The sequence below is a fragment of the Fukomys damarensis genome, unplaced genomic scaffold (assembly GCF_012274545.1).
Source record: "Fukomys damarensis isolate Sample0158 unplaced genomic scaffold, DMR_v1.0_HiC HiC_scaffold_33, whole genome shotgun sequence".
In the NCBI taxonomy this organism is placed as follows: domain Eukaryota; kingdom Metazoa; phylum Chordata; class Mammalia; order Rodentia; family Bathyergidae; genus Fukomys; species Fukomys damarensis.
Window position 1 is genome coordinate 56,012,486 of NW_022900945.1, and position 14,856 is coordinate 56,027,341.

The following is a 14,856-nucleotide window of genomic DNA, read 5'->3' on the forward strand; positions in this document are numbered from 1 at the left end:
TTTTTTTTTTTTTTTTTTTGGTACCGGGGATTGAACTCGGGTCCTTGCGCTTGCAAGGCAGGCCACCAAACCGCTGAGCTAAATCCCCAGCCCCCAACCTTTAAAATTTTTGAGACAGCGTCTCAAGGCCATGCTTGAATTTGTGATCCTCCTGCCTCAGCCTCCCAGAGTTCTGGGATTACAGGCATGCAATGCCACGCCTAGCTAGACTTTTTTAAGTACAGTAAAAGAGCAAGTATGAAAACATTCAGTGGGACCTGGAGGTTTGGGGAAACACTGCAAGACTGAGAAGAGGGCATTCATGCCTAAGCAAAGGGAAGAAAGCAGGCAAAGGATCTGAGCACAGCGAGGGAATCAAGCAACTGGAGCTGAGCATGCGTGGAGACCAGAGTTTGCTCTCCTGGGGCCCCGGGGAGCCTTTGTGTCTTGCAGTTGCTCCCTGCTCACGTCCCCCGCTGAGTGGAACCTCAGGCCAAAGGACAGGGCCGCAGCGTGGCCAGTGGGGCCACCCCTAACATGGCCTTGAAGGGTCCGGCTGTCCCCTCTCCCCGCAGACTGAGGAGTGTGAAGATGGAGCAGAGGAAGCTGAGCGACCAGGCCAACACTCTGGTGGACCTTTCCAAGGTGAGTGGCGGTGTCTGGAGCGAACGGCGCAGGTCCCGGAGGCCGACAGCTCCTCCTCGGTTGGAGAGTAGTCTCGGTGTAAAGAAGGTTCGAGTTGGTGACGTTTGCAGTCTGCAGTGTGTGTCCTTTAAAGCTCGGCGTTGTCATTGTTTCTTAAGTGGGACGGCTCAGGTTTATCCCCACCCCATCCCCCGGTCTGCCCAGTGAGCACTGTGAGCTCCCGAGACTGGAAATGTATCTTCCTGCATCTTCCAATCCCTACAACTCTGGTTTCTAGCCCCAAATTCTTTATTTCTCAAGAGGCTGACATGAATATGGAGATCCCAAAAAGAAAGGCCTCCTTTGAACGCCCAAGGGGCTCGGGCTCACTGTTACCTGTCCGTCCATGTTTCTGGCGCTGAGCTGCCATGAGTCCCTGAACATGGTCCTCCTGCACGTCGCTGGGGAGTGAAGGCCACTGTGGCTGAGCAGAGGGCGCCTCCTCACTGCCTCCCACAGAACTCTAGAACTCGGCGTCGAGTGCACTGCCCAGGGCTGGGCTGGCAGAACATTCTGCAGACTTCAGCTAAGGAACAAGTTTCCAGGGAAACTGAGCACCTTCTGAAAAGAGGGTGCAGTCAGAATTGCTGATGTGCAGGCCCTTGTTCAGTAGTGGACTGGAGCCGAAGAAGGTGGCCCCTAGGCCTGTGAGGACTTTGACTGGGACCAGAGCCCACAGCCTCTGTGTCTTGGAGGGGGTGTGGAGGTGGAGTGTGGGTTCCTGGGAGCCTGGGCGCCCACACCCAGGGCGGTGAGCGGAGTGCAGGCAGGACAGGATGTGAATGAGATGCTGGTGTGCAGGGGAGAACCCCGGGCCTCCTGGAGGAACGCCTTCTAAGGATGTGAGGCAGCCTGCTTCCGACACAGCCTCAGAGCAGACCTGTGGTCTGACTCTGGGAAGGAACTGACTGGGAAGGACCTGGAAGCCTCAGGAGGGTCTCACACCATCTCTCATCTCTGCAGCTCAAGTGCCTGACTCCATTCTCTCTTCCCCTCCCTCCACCCCGCTCTCTTCCTCTCCCCACTCACCTTCTATTGGTCTTATTTCTAATTTTTTTGTTGTTTTTTGTTTTTGGTACCGGGGATTGAACTCAGGACCTTGTGCTTGTGAGGCAGGTGACAGAACCACTGAGCTACATCCCAGACCCTATTGGTCATATTTCTGAATGTGCAGATGAAATGAGCTGATTGATTGGCCAGTTTGGGTCATGTGCCCACTCTTGGACCAATCAGCTATGACCAGGACAAGGTTCATGAAAAAAGCAAACAAACAGCCAGGGATCCACTCCTTGAAGTTCAGGAATGGCCCAGTGAGGTTCCCCAGTCTTCTAGGAGAAGCAGTGTTTCCCCTCTCATCTAGCAGGGCACATGGTCGCTGATGTTCTCCAGGAATATCAGGTACACCCAACCTTCAAGCCTGCCTTTCTGCAGTGCCATCCCTGCCTCTCAGAGAGAAGGGACCCAACAGAACCAACAAGGTGGAGCAAAAACTCCAGTAAGGGGCCAGGGATTTAGCTCAGTAGTGCCGCTGCCTGCTCGGCAAGCACAAGGTCCTGAGTTCGATCCCCAGTACAAAAAAAACCAAAAAAACAGTAAGCTGGAAAAATGCTCTTATGAATTGAATGGGGGAAACCCACCGGACCGGGGAAGCAAGTTACCTGGAAAGAAAGAGTGTGCAAAAAAGGGTTGGGGGAGATTCTCAGAGCCCCTGCAGGGACTGCTGGGAGGAGACAACTCAGACTCCCTCCAGTCTTTGTCTCTCCCCACCCCCAGACTTGCCCTGGGTATTGGCAGTGGCTTAGCATATTTCACTTTGGTCCTCCTCCCCTGGCATCCTGTCACCAGGCAACGGAACCGGGAGGCAGCAACGTTGTGCTCCCTTTCCTTTATGGGTTTCGCTCTCCCACCCCTGCCCTCCAGTCCTCCCAGATGGAAAATTGGCACGTGGTCTCCAAATATTATTTTCTAGACTGAATAGCTACTTTATACGGTGACAGAGCTGGGAAGGCCTGGGTATTTTGCCTGATTGCTTCAATTTCTTCCAATGAAATGTCAAAATAATTCCCACCATCTGAGGCTCAGGTGATCAAATAAGATGATATCTTAAAAGTGCTTCAGAAGCTCTAAAGGCTTTGCAAATGGCAACGTTGATTATGAACACAGATGAAGAGCCAAGATCCAAGGAAGAGTGACCGTCTCAAGGTCGGGCCGTTGGCCAGCGCTAGGGCTGGGCCTGAACCTGAGGCCAGAGCTCAGCAGGGCACCCTTCGGAAGAGGAGTCCCTGATCTCACACATTCCGGGAAGAGTGGCACCTCCTCTGTGGGTGCTAATTGACAAGGGGCGGACTTTGACTTCTAAAGTCACCTCTGGCAAACGCAGAGCCTTGCGGGGAGCAGCCTTGTGAGCTCCAGTTGGCAGGGCTTTGCTGCATTTCCAAACTCCCTTCCTGTTTCTCTCCAGCTTCTCATTTTCTCCCACCTTCTCCCCGCTGACTTTTTCTCCTTATTTCCTGCTCCTTTGGCCCTGGGAACACCCACGGTTTCCACCGCCTTCTAGAGTAACATGGTGTTAGGGTGAAATAGGATCAGGGTGTCCCTGCAGGTCCCCGTGCCCCACAGCTTCCTCGTATGCAGGGGCTTAAATGCAGCCTGGCTGTCTGCACTGCCGCTGCCGCAGGGGCCTGGTTCCCAGTCACACGGAGCAGAGGGTGACGCTCCCGGGGATCTGGCTCCCAGGCTCGAGGTAGGAGCCAGAGTGGCGTTTGGTAATGTGCTAGGAGAAATGTGGCTGTCACATGACTGGGGCTCTGAAGACCGGCACGGGGAGGGAAGTCCGGGCAAGAGCAGTGGTGAAGGGGCCCCCGGCACCCTGAGGTGGTTGGCATTGGGTACAGGAGGGCAATTAGGGGGCACCTTCGAGGCAGCCGCTGGAGGGAGCCTGGGCAGCAGAGCTCAGAGTGGAGTTGCAGCAGGGACTCCGCCACACTGAAGGAGCCTTCAGGATGTCCCCAAGTGGCCAAGCGGGCCAGCCCGGGCAGGGCAGGACCTCAGAGAGGGCCCCGCCGAGTCAGCCCCAGCGCTTGGCCTGGCCGCCAGGTTGCAAGTGGGGCACGGTAGGCCTGAGTGGGTGCAGCATTGCTAACTCCAGCCTGCTCCGGAAGCATAGTGGCCAGAGGCCAAGCGGCCAGCCGAGGCGCGTCAGTGAGCTGTGGACTCGCCCGACCCGGCCCTCTGACACGAGTGTGCCGCTGGCCCTCTGTTCCTCGCTTCCACCGTCAGAGGCCACGTGAGCTGAGGGCTCAGGTCTCCCGAGAGTACAGACAGTTCAGAGCTCACTTCGCTTCAGAAGAAAGTGTCGTTTCTTTTCCTACATACAAACATCCTATTAAAAATGTGTAACGAGCACTCCTTGCTTTTGTAATAAGAAAGGCCGTGTGCCTCCCATCCCCGGAAGTAGCCCAGGTCTCCTGCCTCAGCCACACCTGACCACTGCTGCGAAGCGGAGGCTTCGTGTCCCACACGCAGACCCCTCTGTGACATCCGTCCCCTCCGTCTCTCCGCGCAGATGCAGAACGTCATGTACGACTTAATCACAGAGCTCAACGACCGCAGCGAGGACCTGGAGAAGCAGATCGGCAGCCTGGAGTCCAAGCTGGAGCACCTCACGGCCAGCTTCAACTCCCTGCCCCTGCTCCTCGCTGACACCCTGCGCCAGCAGCAGCAGCAGCTCCTCACTGCCCTCCTGGAGGCCCGCGGCGTGAGCGTGGCGGTGGGGACCACCCACGCCCCAGTCTCCGACAGCCCGATCGGGGTCAGCTCCACCTCCTTCCCGACCCCGTACACAAGTTCAAGCAGTTGCTAAATAAAACTCCCCATCCAGAAGCGTTACCCATAGGTCTTAAGATGCAAATCAACTCTCTCCGGTCGTTCTGCCGTCCTGGGACTCCCAGACCAGGGACTGGAGAGAAGGAGACCCGGCGAATTAGCTAACTCACGTACCTTCAGCGTGCTTGGTTCGAGATGCCTTGGAACCAGAAATCTAATCTCTGTTTAGGTGCCTCTGCTTGGGAGCAGGAAGAGGACAGGACAGGAAGCGACGCCTCTGGCAGGGCCCTTGCCGCACAGTTGGTGGAGAAAAGAAATCCACGCTCAATCTCAGGTCTTCACGTGGGGGTGGGGAGGGGACTACCGAGGCAGCCAGCTGTGGGCCGGTGGAAGAGGGGCCCTGGAGAGGTGGGGTGGGGGCCCCTCAGCGCACCACTCTCCTGTCTTGCTGTCTGTGGAAGCCTCCGGTGACAAAAGTAAGAGAGCTGCCCACAACTTGCCAAAACAGACATACCAGTTTAAACTGAAAAAAGCCAAATTTCCCATCCTGTGTTAATACCCGCACAAACCTGTGGGTTAGAGCGCGTGCGAGCAGACACAGGCACGTCCCACATTCAGTCCAGGTCTTTTCTTTGAGCTCAACCCAAATAAAAAGGGACCTGGTGCTTTTCCCTGCCCACAGTACGCAGCCTCTAATGTGGGTCCAGCTGAGCTGGTGTCCATCTGAATGTGGGGTGCATTCGGTCCAGGAAGTTCGCTAGCGACAGCCACCTGCCGAGCTACACCGAAGACGCAGCTCCCTTCCAACTGTGCGGGTCACTTGACGCGCACCGTGTGTGATTTGAACTAGATGCTGAGTGGAAATTGTGGGCATTCTGGAGGGATAAGCAGGCTTCTAAAAATAGCAGCTCTTGCAGAGTTTTCTTCTTACAGCCACACAAGCTGCGCTGTGATGGACCACACGCCCAGGTGATGTGTGTAAGGGAGGGGACTGCGGTGTGCACACAGTGCGGCCCAGTGGCACGTCCGCGGATGGAAGTGTGGTCTGAGACTTGTGAGCTGTATCCACCCGGTGACAGGTTCCGGGCCTCAGACATTAGGGGCACAAAAGGGCCAAGTGCTCAGCGGCGGGCTGCTGAGCTGGGGGACAGAGTGGCCGGCGTGGCCCCTTCTGCCTGATCTGGAGTCACCTCAAAGGGCAATCCTATGAGAACAGGGACCCCCTAAGGAACCTTGTGGGTGAGATGAGGAAACAGCCTGCAGTCTATTCCTATTGTGCCATGTTAACCTTGGTGCAAAAATTATTCCAGTATGTCTCAAACTCCAAGGGACTCCAAACACATCAAGACGGAGCGCAGGGGCAGGCGCTGAACGTCTGTCTCATTGCTCCATGATCTGACCACACGTCAGGTCCGCCATCACTTCCCGTGTCTGGGGCCTCTGACCTCGGCTGTGGGGAAGTCAGTGATGCCGTGCGGAATAGTTCACCTGTTCAGGGTATGCAGAGGGCGTTGTTTGCCTAAGGTCACCGTCCTGGGTTCAGCTTTGTAGAGGACACCATGGGCATTCCGGGGCTGTGCCCTGCTCACAGGCCCCTCCTCTGCGGCGACGGTCCGGTCTCCAGGTCTGGGCAGCACTGCCGGCATAGCAGAGAATCACACCCGGAGTGAAGGCTTCCCTTCATGAGATCTGCTCTCTTGCTAGCCTCTGCTTTGTGTCTTGCTCTTGCTTTTGTTTTGTTTTGTGTTTTGATAGCTTGTTATCAGTGCTGGGGATGGAAGCCGGGCCTCGCACATGCTAGGCTAGTGCTCTACCACTGAGCTGTGCCCTGCTGCTGCTGTTTCAGTCTTCTTAATGGTTTACTCTTCATAGTTCCCTGGAGCATTTTCATCCATTGTCTTTGTTTTTTGCATACCACAGAGGACACACCTGCTTTGGCTATTTTTTTTTTCAACTTGTCCTTTTAACTATTAATTATCTGAAAGATTCCCCCCTCCTTTTTTCCTTTTCTTTCCAAGAATGGTGCTTCTGTTTTCAGTCACAGTTTAGCCAAATATGTGAGCAAGTGTAAAAACAGATGAAATAGTCATGCAGTTTCCTTGTGGCATCGTCTCCATTTCACAGAGCCCACAGCTGGGCCCCCGAGCAGTCCCGACCATTTAACCTCCAGCCCTGGGCCATCGACGCCTCCGGGCCTCTTCCCCATGTGTTTTGTGCGCATGTGCTTATGGATGGGCGTGGCCAAGGGCGCCTGCGCACACGGGGATTTGGGCTTCAGCTAAATGTCCTGCGGGACCCCGCGGCTACTCCCTCGACCCGATGTGCGCGGGCTCTCATTTATCCACAGTGGCCTGTGCGTATCTTCGGCCCATCACTGATGCACTCACTAGGCGAGCACTGAAGACCAGGTTAGCAGCACCGGGCGAGGAGTGGTGGGTTGTTTCAGTGGCAGTCGCCACTGGTACCAGAGACGCGGGCGTTTGTAGCATGATTTGGCCTATTGGTAGTACAATCGCTGTGAATGGTTTTTATCGTTGGCGAAAGAAACGCATTCTTCCAAAAAATAAGCGACTGGATCTGCATGTTGGTTCTGTAATGGTAAATGGAATGCTGTTTCTCTGTACTGGCACTTCAGCTTTATGTGGGGAAGTTGCAGTTCTCTCCCAAGTACAATCAACCTTTAATGACCTAGTATTGATTACCCTGGGTGTTGTGCACCTGGATTTTCTTCCTACATCTTTTGGCCTCAGCATCTCAGAGGGGAAGGGAGACAGAATTCTAATGCCATGACTTCTTGTACCTTATTTGCAGGTTGAATTATCTACTTAAGAACAGGCTACATGGGCAGGGGTCCTAGCTCACAGATGTGACACCTGCCCAGCCAGTGTGAGTTTGGTTCCTGGTACCAAAAAAGAAGTGGAAAAAAAAGATCAGGAAACACCCCCCCCCAAAAAAAACAATGAAAATTAAAAACAATGGGCTACATGTAAAAACTACTAATTACAGTAACCTCACTCCAGTTCTTAACTGACTTAATTCTGCCCATTCCTGGAAGGCTGGCCTGATGGCAGAGCCCCTCCTATAACCTTTCTGATAATACAGTGGCAGGTCAGAGCACTCTAATATTCCCCAGCTACCTAGACACTTGAATTAGAAATACAGAGCCACCCCCATCGCTTAAGCCATATTATAGCTTCACGTACTGTAAAGTCAGGGATGTACTGTGATACTTTAAGACCACTAATCTCAGTGGGACTTGAGGACATAGCATCAGTTGGTGAATTATACCAGACTGGAAGCTCATTCCTCCTTAGACTGAAGTCCAAACAAAAATCTGCACCTTTGGATTAAAGGCCACATATGTGTGATCACCATCAATAAATTATCACCAAATGTTTATGAACTGTTCTTGCCATCTTCATAATATGTAACTTCATGACATCCTAACTACTGAGATGCTTAATGCAATCCAAAAGAACAAGAGGGGCCAACCCTGAGTCACCACTGACCGCTCACCTCAGCAGGGACCAGGGGTCTGACAGCTCTATAAATTAGGAGCTGCAGGCAGTGCACAGAACAAATTCTAAAATGCTGAGCAAGTGCAAGTTCTTATGACTATTCAAGGCCAAGAAGGAATAGCATTGAAGACATAATGACTTTGTTGTGTTTGAGGATTTTCCCCTTAAATTTTCAGCAATTTTCTGTGAATAAGTCATGGAAAAGAACAAAACTAGGGATACAGAATCAGAAAAATAAAAATCTAAATCTGGAGCCACATCTTTGCCGATTAATGTAAACACCTCATACCTCAATTTCTCTGTGCTTAAAATGAAGGTGATAATTAATATTATTAAGTTCAAAGTATTCAGTAGAAGGGGAAAATGAAATCGCTATTGTCACCAACAGCAGCCTGGACTGACCAGCTAGGCCACACTTTGCTGCTACATTTTAATGCAGTCAATAATTACCAAAAAGTAATTGTGACAAATCAAAGGGGCCGCAGAGCCAGCAGAGAGGACCATGGGGTCGGCATACAGGGCCAGAACCTGCCTCTTGCCCCAGAGTTAACTCGACAAACAGCGTACCCCCCAGTTGGGAATCAGTTTCGTCTCAGAGCAAACGGCCTCGTCACAATCACGGCGCCCCAGCTGAGATGCTGGGAAGTCGTTGCACTACCAGTAGGTTATTACTCTCTCACTGCTTCTAAATCCTAAAATGTGTCCTGGTCTTTGTACAGCCATTCTGCTTCCTGGGAAGTTGCTGGAAGCGGACTGAGAGTCCCTTAGCAGGCATTCTGTTGTCCCTGCTGGCCGGCGCTTGGTTTCAGCACCTTAGACAGCTGCCTGGTTACTTCCGGGTAGGCCGGAGCAGCCCCTTCTCTCCCCCTGCAGTCAGCCGGCTTGATGACACCCTGGACAGTGTCCCTTTTTCTCCACTGCCGCCAATGTAAGTCTTGCACCACTGAGAAGTAGTGTTACAGGGGTAGCGATATAAGCTGTCTGCCTGTGGTGGGGGAAACGTGCGCGGGGCTGCATGAGTAGAAACGGACTTTAAAGGCCTGTAGGACGAGTAATAGACCACAGATTGTTAGAAAGTACTCTGTGCAAAGGTGTACAGAGATACACAGATAGAGGAAAATGTAACTGTGATGCTTTTGTTTTACACCATTACTGGAAACACCCACACACGAACTGGAGTTCCTCGCAATGAGACCATTGTCAAATCTTCAACGTACGACCTCCAACCTAGGTGCCAAGTGCCCGGTGACTGTTGTTTACACACCTGAGACACGTATTCTGGAAGCTGTGATCTTGGGCCTGAACATACATACGCAAGAGACGCCGCGACCAACCAGCCTGGTGGAAAAAAAGCACAAACTTCAACATCAACTGATAGTTAGGACCCCAAAGAGATGCTGACATTTCTGGTAAACAAAAAAAAGTGACCAATCAAATATGAAGCTGATGGATGAGCCCACACCCAGCTTCCCACAAGAAGGACAGTGAGCCAGCCACATTAGCCGGAGTTGCGTCAGCCTGAATCCCCATCAGGACAGACCCGCCTTCTTCAGGAAGTGACTTTCAGTGGCACAAACTCGGTTTTGGTCCCAGGCTCTCCATTCTGCACTGGCCACAAGAGAACAAAGGAGTGACGGAACATTAACGGAGGAAACGTTTCCGCGGCACTCAGACAACGAAGTGTTCGTATTCCAGATCGGATGAGCTTCAGAATGAGTTTGCATCTTGCCTCTGTACCGCTTGCTATTTTTTAATGATAGGAGAAAGCATAACAGTTTATTTTAAATATGAAATATATTGCTATATTATAAAATATATTGTAACTTTCAATTAATATTTTGTACTGAACTAGTCTTTAGCAGGCCCAGCATCAGCCTGCTCTCCTGACAACTGTTTCTGAGTACACATCAGCGTCAGAGTGGGCACACCTGGCCACAGTCCCTGTCCCACGGCCACTCTCCTCCAAGAGCTTGCTGTTAGTGACAAAAAACCCACTAGTGCAAGCTTAGCTGTAAGCAGTGAGCCATTTCCTCCCTAGATTCTCTCCAGCCATATCAGAAGAAATGTTAAAAGCCATCCCTCCCTCGTGGCTGTGCACAGCCGGTTTAATAAAAGGGCAGACTCTGTCTGTATAAATGCAAAGGCCCTGTCCCATCCCGCTCCGTAAACGATGTCTCTAGCTCAGCCGCCCAGCTTTCCTGTCCAGCGTGGGAGGCGGGGGTCAGGAAGGCTCCTGATTTCCTGGGAATCGAAACACAGCACTTGAAATTCTAGGTGCTGAGCATTTCTCTGAGGAAGAGCAGAGGCAGGGTCAGCGTGCGGTACAGGCAGCCTGGGAGAGCCCAGCGCAGATGCCTGCAGTGAGGAGGCTGCTGTTTACCCCTAGCTCCCGAGGGAACGGGGACGTTTGGAGAGCCAGCTTCTTTCCTGGACTCCACCCTTGCGGGGTCCGTGTCCACTGCTGCTGAAACCCACTCCCCTCCTGCTCCATACAGTGGCTGAGACACACAGGCAGAGTTGTCCAGTGCCCTCCTTTGAATGGCCAAGGTCCTCTTCTGGACGGACATGGCGAAGTTCATTCCCTAGAATCACTCGTGCAGGGCTGCATGGGGCTGATCTCACTGAGCCTTGTGTCTGCTCCCTTCTAAACCCCGAGCTTCACACAGACCCACAGACAGGGCAAAGCAGGTCTTCTCCTGGGAAAAAGGCTGGAATCCTCTCAAATTTCAAAGTGTTTGAACTTACTTTGACCCCGCCGCCTCAGTTGTTTTGAGACTGGCCTTGAGCTTTCAGGCTGGCTTCAAACTCAGGCAATCTTCCTGCCTCAGCCTACCCAGTGCTGGGTTTATAGGCGTGCGCCTGCACACCCAGCTCTTTGAGCTTCAATTCTCTTGCTCATTGTATCAATGGGGGCTTGGGTCTCCATGGCATTGGTTACTCACAACCTCTGAAAGAGAAAGGTCTGGATGCCCGGTTTCAGTCCGCTTGAGTAGCTCAGCCCTGTCTTGTGCCCGGGCCGCGTCAGTACGGGGCTAAGTCCTCCCGGCATCTGTTTCCCCTCAGCCACATGTGAAGCTGAGCAACATCAGCGCTGTCAGAGCTCGGGGCACCTGTGTCCAGCAGGCTCATTCTCGGTGTGTAATTGACTGATGAAATGCACAGGGGGGTCGATTTGTCTCTTCATACTTTTCTTCTGCTAAATAGAACTCTCTTCTGGCTTTTCCTCGTAGCACTTCTCAGACTAAGACGTTTACATTTGTAGAGAGCAAATATATTCTGACCTTTCCCACCGAAGTTGTTATTCCTCTAGAACCGAGGAAACCAATTCCGACTCAGGCTCGGGAGCTGAGTGTGCTGCTGTGCGCTGTCTTGCTCCTCCGGTGCGGTCTGCAGACGCGGCATCAGCACCCCCTGGACACTTGCTAGAAGTGTGGAATCCCAGGCCCCGTGCCCAGTGAACTGAGTCAGAATCGGCATTTTAACGAATCCCCAGGCCACCTATACACAGAGCAAATGCTGAGACACCGCGAAGACAACCAGCCTCACTTTCAGAGGATTAAACCAGTTCTTCCGTGAGCTTCATTTACCAAACTGTCTGATGACGGGAAGGTCCTGTTGGTCATAAGGATAAAGACGAATGTGACTTAGAGCCCCATTTGGGTCACAGCTTGGATGGTGTGCGTGAAATATAGTGAGGTCAGCACAGGCAGCCCCACTCCGGTTTACACAGCACCCCGAGTGGTCCCGAGCCCCTCAGAGCGCCTGGTAGGTTTCTCACCGTAGCCCCTGCTGGTAGGGTTATCAGGAACAGAGCTCCACGGTCTCGGCTCAGAACAGCACAGAAACAGCTGGGTTCCTGAGCCTGGCTCCTCCCCGGTGGGCTCAGGGTCCCACCAGAGAACTCTTCTCCCCTGAGGAACCAGTGGGAGAAATCAACCCAGTTATCCAAAAGCCGGTTCCCCTGTTCAACACACCAGCCAAGGTGGGAGGAAGGACGCCAAGTCTGATGTTGGCCCCGTAAATTGATATGTACCCAGAAACAGTTACGTTCTAAATTAACGGCTTTAACCTGTTCATTGTAAAAAGTGCCTTGGACTTCCATCTAAAGAGGTCAGTATAATGTGTGTGACGTGTGTGTAGGCAAATAACTCACATATTCATAATACACAGGCGCACACACGTATGCCTGCACATTCATGCTAACACACAGAAATATATAAATGCTTCATAATATATCATATTGCTATTCATAGCTCCATTTCTTGTCCGGTCCAATGTTTATTTGTTTAGTGAGATCTTTACATAGAGAGGTTCTATTCAGGACATCGATGTATTTTTTGTTTGTTTTTTACTTTTTATGAAAAAGGTAAAGGATATTAAAAAAAAAAAAAAAAAGCAAATGCCTGAAGGTTTTGAATGGAGTTGTGGTAAATTTTCTCACGTCACCAAAGAAGAAACTGATCTTTCCTTTGTGAAACATCTTTTTGTTTCAGTGACTTTGTTTTCCTTTGATGGAAATGGGTAAAGAAATGTGGCTTTCGGTAAATCCGCTCCTGTGGTCTCCATGAGACGACAGCAGAAAGTCTCCAGCCAAACTCCGCTCTCCTTCACAGGCCAGCATCACGCGGCCTGGCCTTTGCAGGCAGGCGTGGCCGGCCCCTGTTGGTGAGTCCCTCCCTAGGAGGGCAGGCCCTGCGGGGCCCTCGGGTGGCCCTAAAAGCAGCTTCCTGTGGGGGACACACGCAGGAGGACTGGTGTGGCTGGCCGAGGCCCGAGGGAATTCTGATGAAGTGATCGCCTGTGAATCCTGTGCGTTAGCCGCAGGCCTCTTCTTCCGGGGCTGTGACGGTTGTAACAGACCAGCTCTCCCTGGCTAGAGGCACGCAGTGCTCCGGGGAGAATCACCAGGCCTCCGTTCCTCTGCTGGTGAGCTGGGGTGCGCAGTTACTGACCCCTTCGTGGCCCGCCCAGAAGCCAGGGGTGAGACAGAGGTCACGGCCCATGACTGTGGGCCAGAAAAGGCTGCACTAGACCGCGGGACCAGCGGTGGCAGCCCCCGCGGTCCCCAGGCTGCAGGCACATCGAGGGGCTTGGGTGGCACGGGGGTCCCCGAAGCCAAGACCTGAAAACCCTTACTCTCGTCCCCGTGTTTGTTCTAAGCGCTAGATAAAAACTAGGAACATAATGCAATTTAGGTGCTTTTGGAAAGAATATCGACTACTTGGGACTTTTTCTAAGACCTAGAAGTCCTTTTTTAAATATATCAAGCTGTAGTTCTCCTATGGATCATTCCTGAAAGCTCTCTTCCAAAAATTTCCTTGTGAATAAATATCGTTACCAACTCAGAGGTTACTAAATAATCATAATTTACACTTACAAATGGTAACACCTTTCATCTAAAGACCTCAGAAGTCAATAAATCAGTTGTCACCCTCTCAGGTAGATGACAAGTATTATTCCAAGGGGGAAAGAAAGTTGGGCATCAAATGATTCATCTAAGTCAGGAGTTAAATTGAAAACAATATAACTTCAGCACATTTCAGGAGTGAAAAGAAGCTGGGCGGCTGGGCGTCCGCTGGGGTCACTGCTGCCCGGGAGAGACCCTGGCCGTGTGGGCACCGCATGTGCGCTGGCCAGGCCTAGGGCGCCGGCATCTGCGTGGGCTGGGTTGTGCATTTGGGGCCCGTGTAGGGACTGCGTTTTCTTTGTACAAAGAACCGGGAGCGTGACATTGAAGGGGTTCAGTCTGGGCCCCACTGCTCCCCCAAGCGGAAGTTGGAGAAGGGGGTACAGCGCACATCATGGGAAATGCTGACACCAAATCATGGCAGTGAATCAAAACAAGAGGGGACCGGACTAGCACCACAGCTAGTTCAGGTGGCTGATTTCCTTTCATCCCATCTTCTTCCTCCCCTACATCTCCAGTTGTGAAAACAGGAATTTTTAAAGGAGGAAATCTTTAGATCAGAAACAGCCTGCTGGAAAGGGCTGCTTTTTTAAACAAGGCCAGCCCTGCCCAGGTGCTGACAGCCGTGCTGACCAACCAACATGGCCCTGCAACCATAAGGATACAGGAAAGGCTTTCCTGCCTGGCCCAGTTAGAGCGAGCTGGAGAGGGACCCCGGTCCATCAGGGGAGGCTGTGCATTCAGGGAATGCCTGGTCACTGGGCACAGCACCGAGGGAGGCCGTTTGTCTGCGGGGAGGCGCACAGCCTCTGATTGCAGCGCCTTGGCTGGCGTCTCTGCCCTGGCCATTCAGGAGAACCTCGGCCGGCACGTGGGCCTGTCCCTGAAGGACCACAGGTGGCTCTGAGGGACAGCTGGAGCTGAACATCCCTGACCTAGCCAGGTGCTCCCCTAGATCCCCAGTCCCCCAGAGTGGGCGGCACAAGGGACAGGAGGGAAGGTGGGAAGGGCCAGGTTTGCATCAAGTCGGTGCTGTGCTCACAGCTTGGTTCCTTTCATGGTGCCCTCATTTCCTGCCAGCCTAGCTGGTTCAGGCTCTAGGTGCCAGGCAGATGATGCCACCGGGCTGCCGTCCCCTTGGCCCTGCTGCCGTCTTGCTGCTGTGGCCTTGGCCTGCTTCCTACTGGCACAGTCCACCTGGGTACCGTGACTTTCTTCGGCCTTAGCTCTGGGAGAGCACTGGGGACGGGGGTTTCCGATATTTTTCATCAGACAGAAAGAAGTTAAAATTTAAAATAACACGCTGTCATGGTGAGCAGGGGTGTCGTCAAACCTAACAGAAAAGTAGGGTAGCCTGCCACTACAGCGACTCATCTTCCCTAACTATATTAAGCCATTTAATGAGATCTGGTCTCGTATTTTAAAGACAGTTTGACCCATTAT

The 14,856-nt window shown here is 52.5% G+C and overlaps 1 protein-coding gene across 4 annotated transcripts in view; it reads left to right on the top strand.

Moving 5' to 3' along the window:
- Positions 1 to 6,270, top strand: part of LOC104876049 (small conductance calcium-activated potassium channel protein 3) — a 125,131-nt gene extending 118,861 nt beyond the window's left edge. For all 4 annotated transcript variants that reach the window (XM_010643921.3, XM_010643923.2, XM_033758168.1 and 1 more), the window contains 2 exons: positions 555 to 624; positions 4,229 to 6,270. In XM_010643921.3, coding sequence (XP_010642223.1) covers positions 555 to 624; positions 4,229 to 4,525 — 367 coding nt within the window. In that variant the 3' untranslated portion in view covers positions 4,526 to 6,270. The remainder of the gene's footprint in view (positions 1 to 554; positions 625 to 4,228) is intronic.
- The last annotated feature ends 8,586 nt before the right edge of the window (positions 6,271 to 14,856 follow it).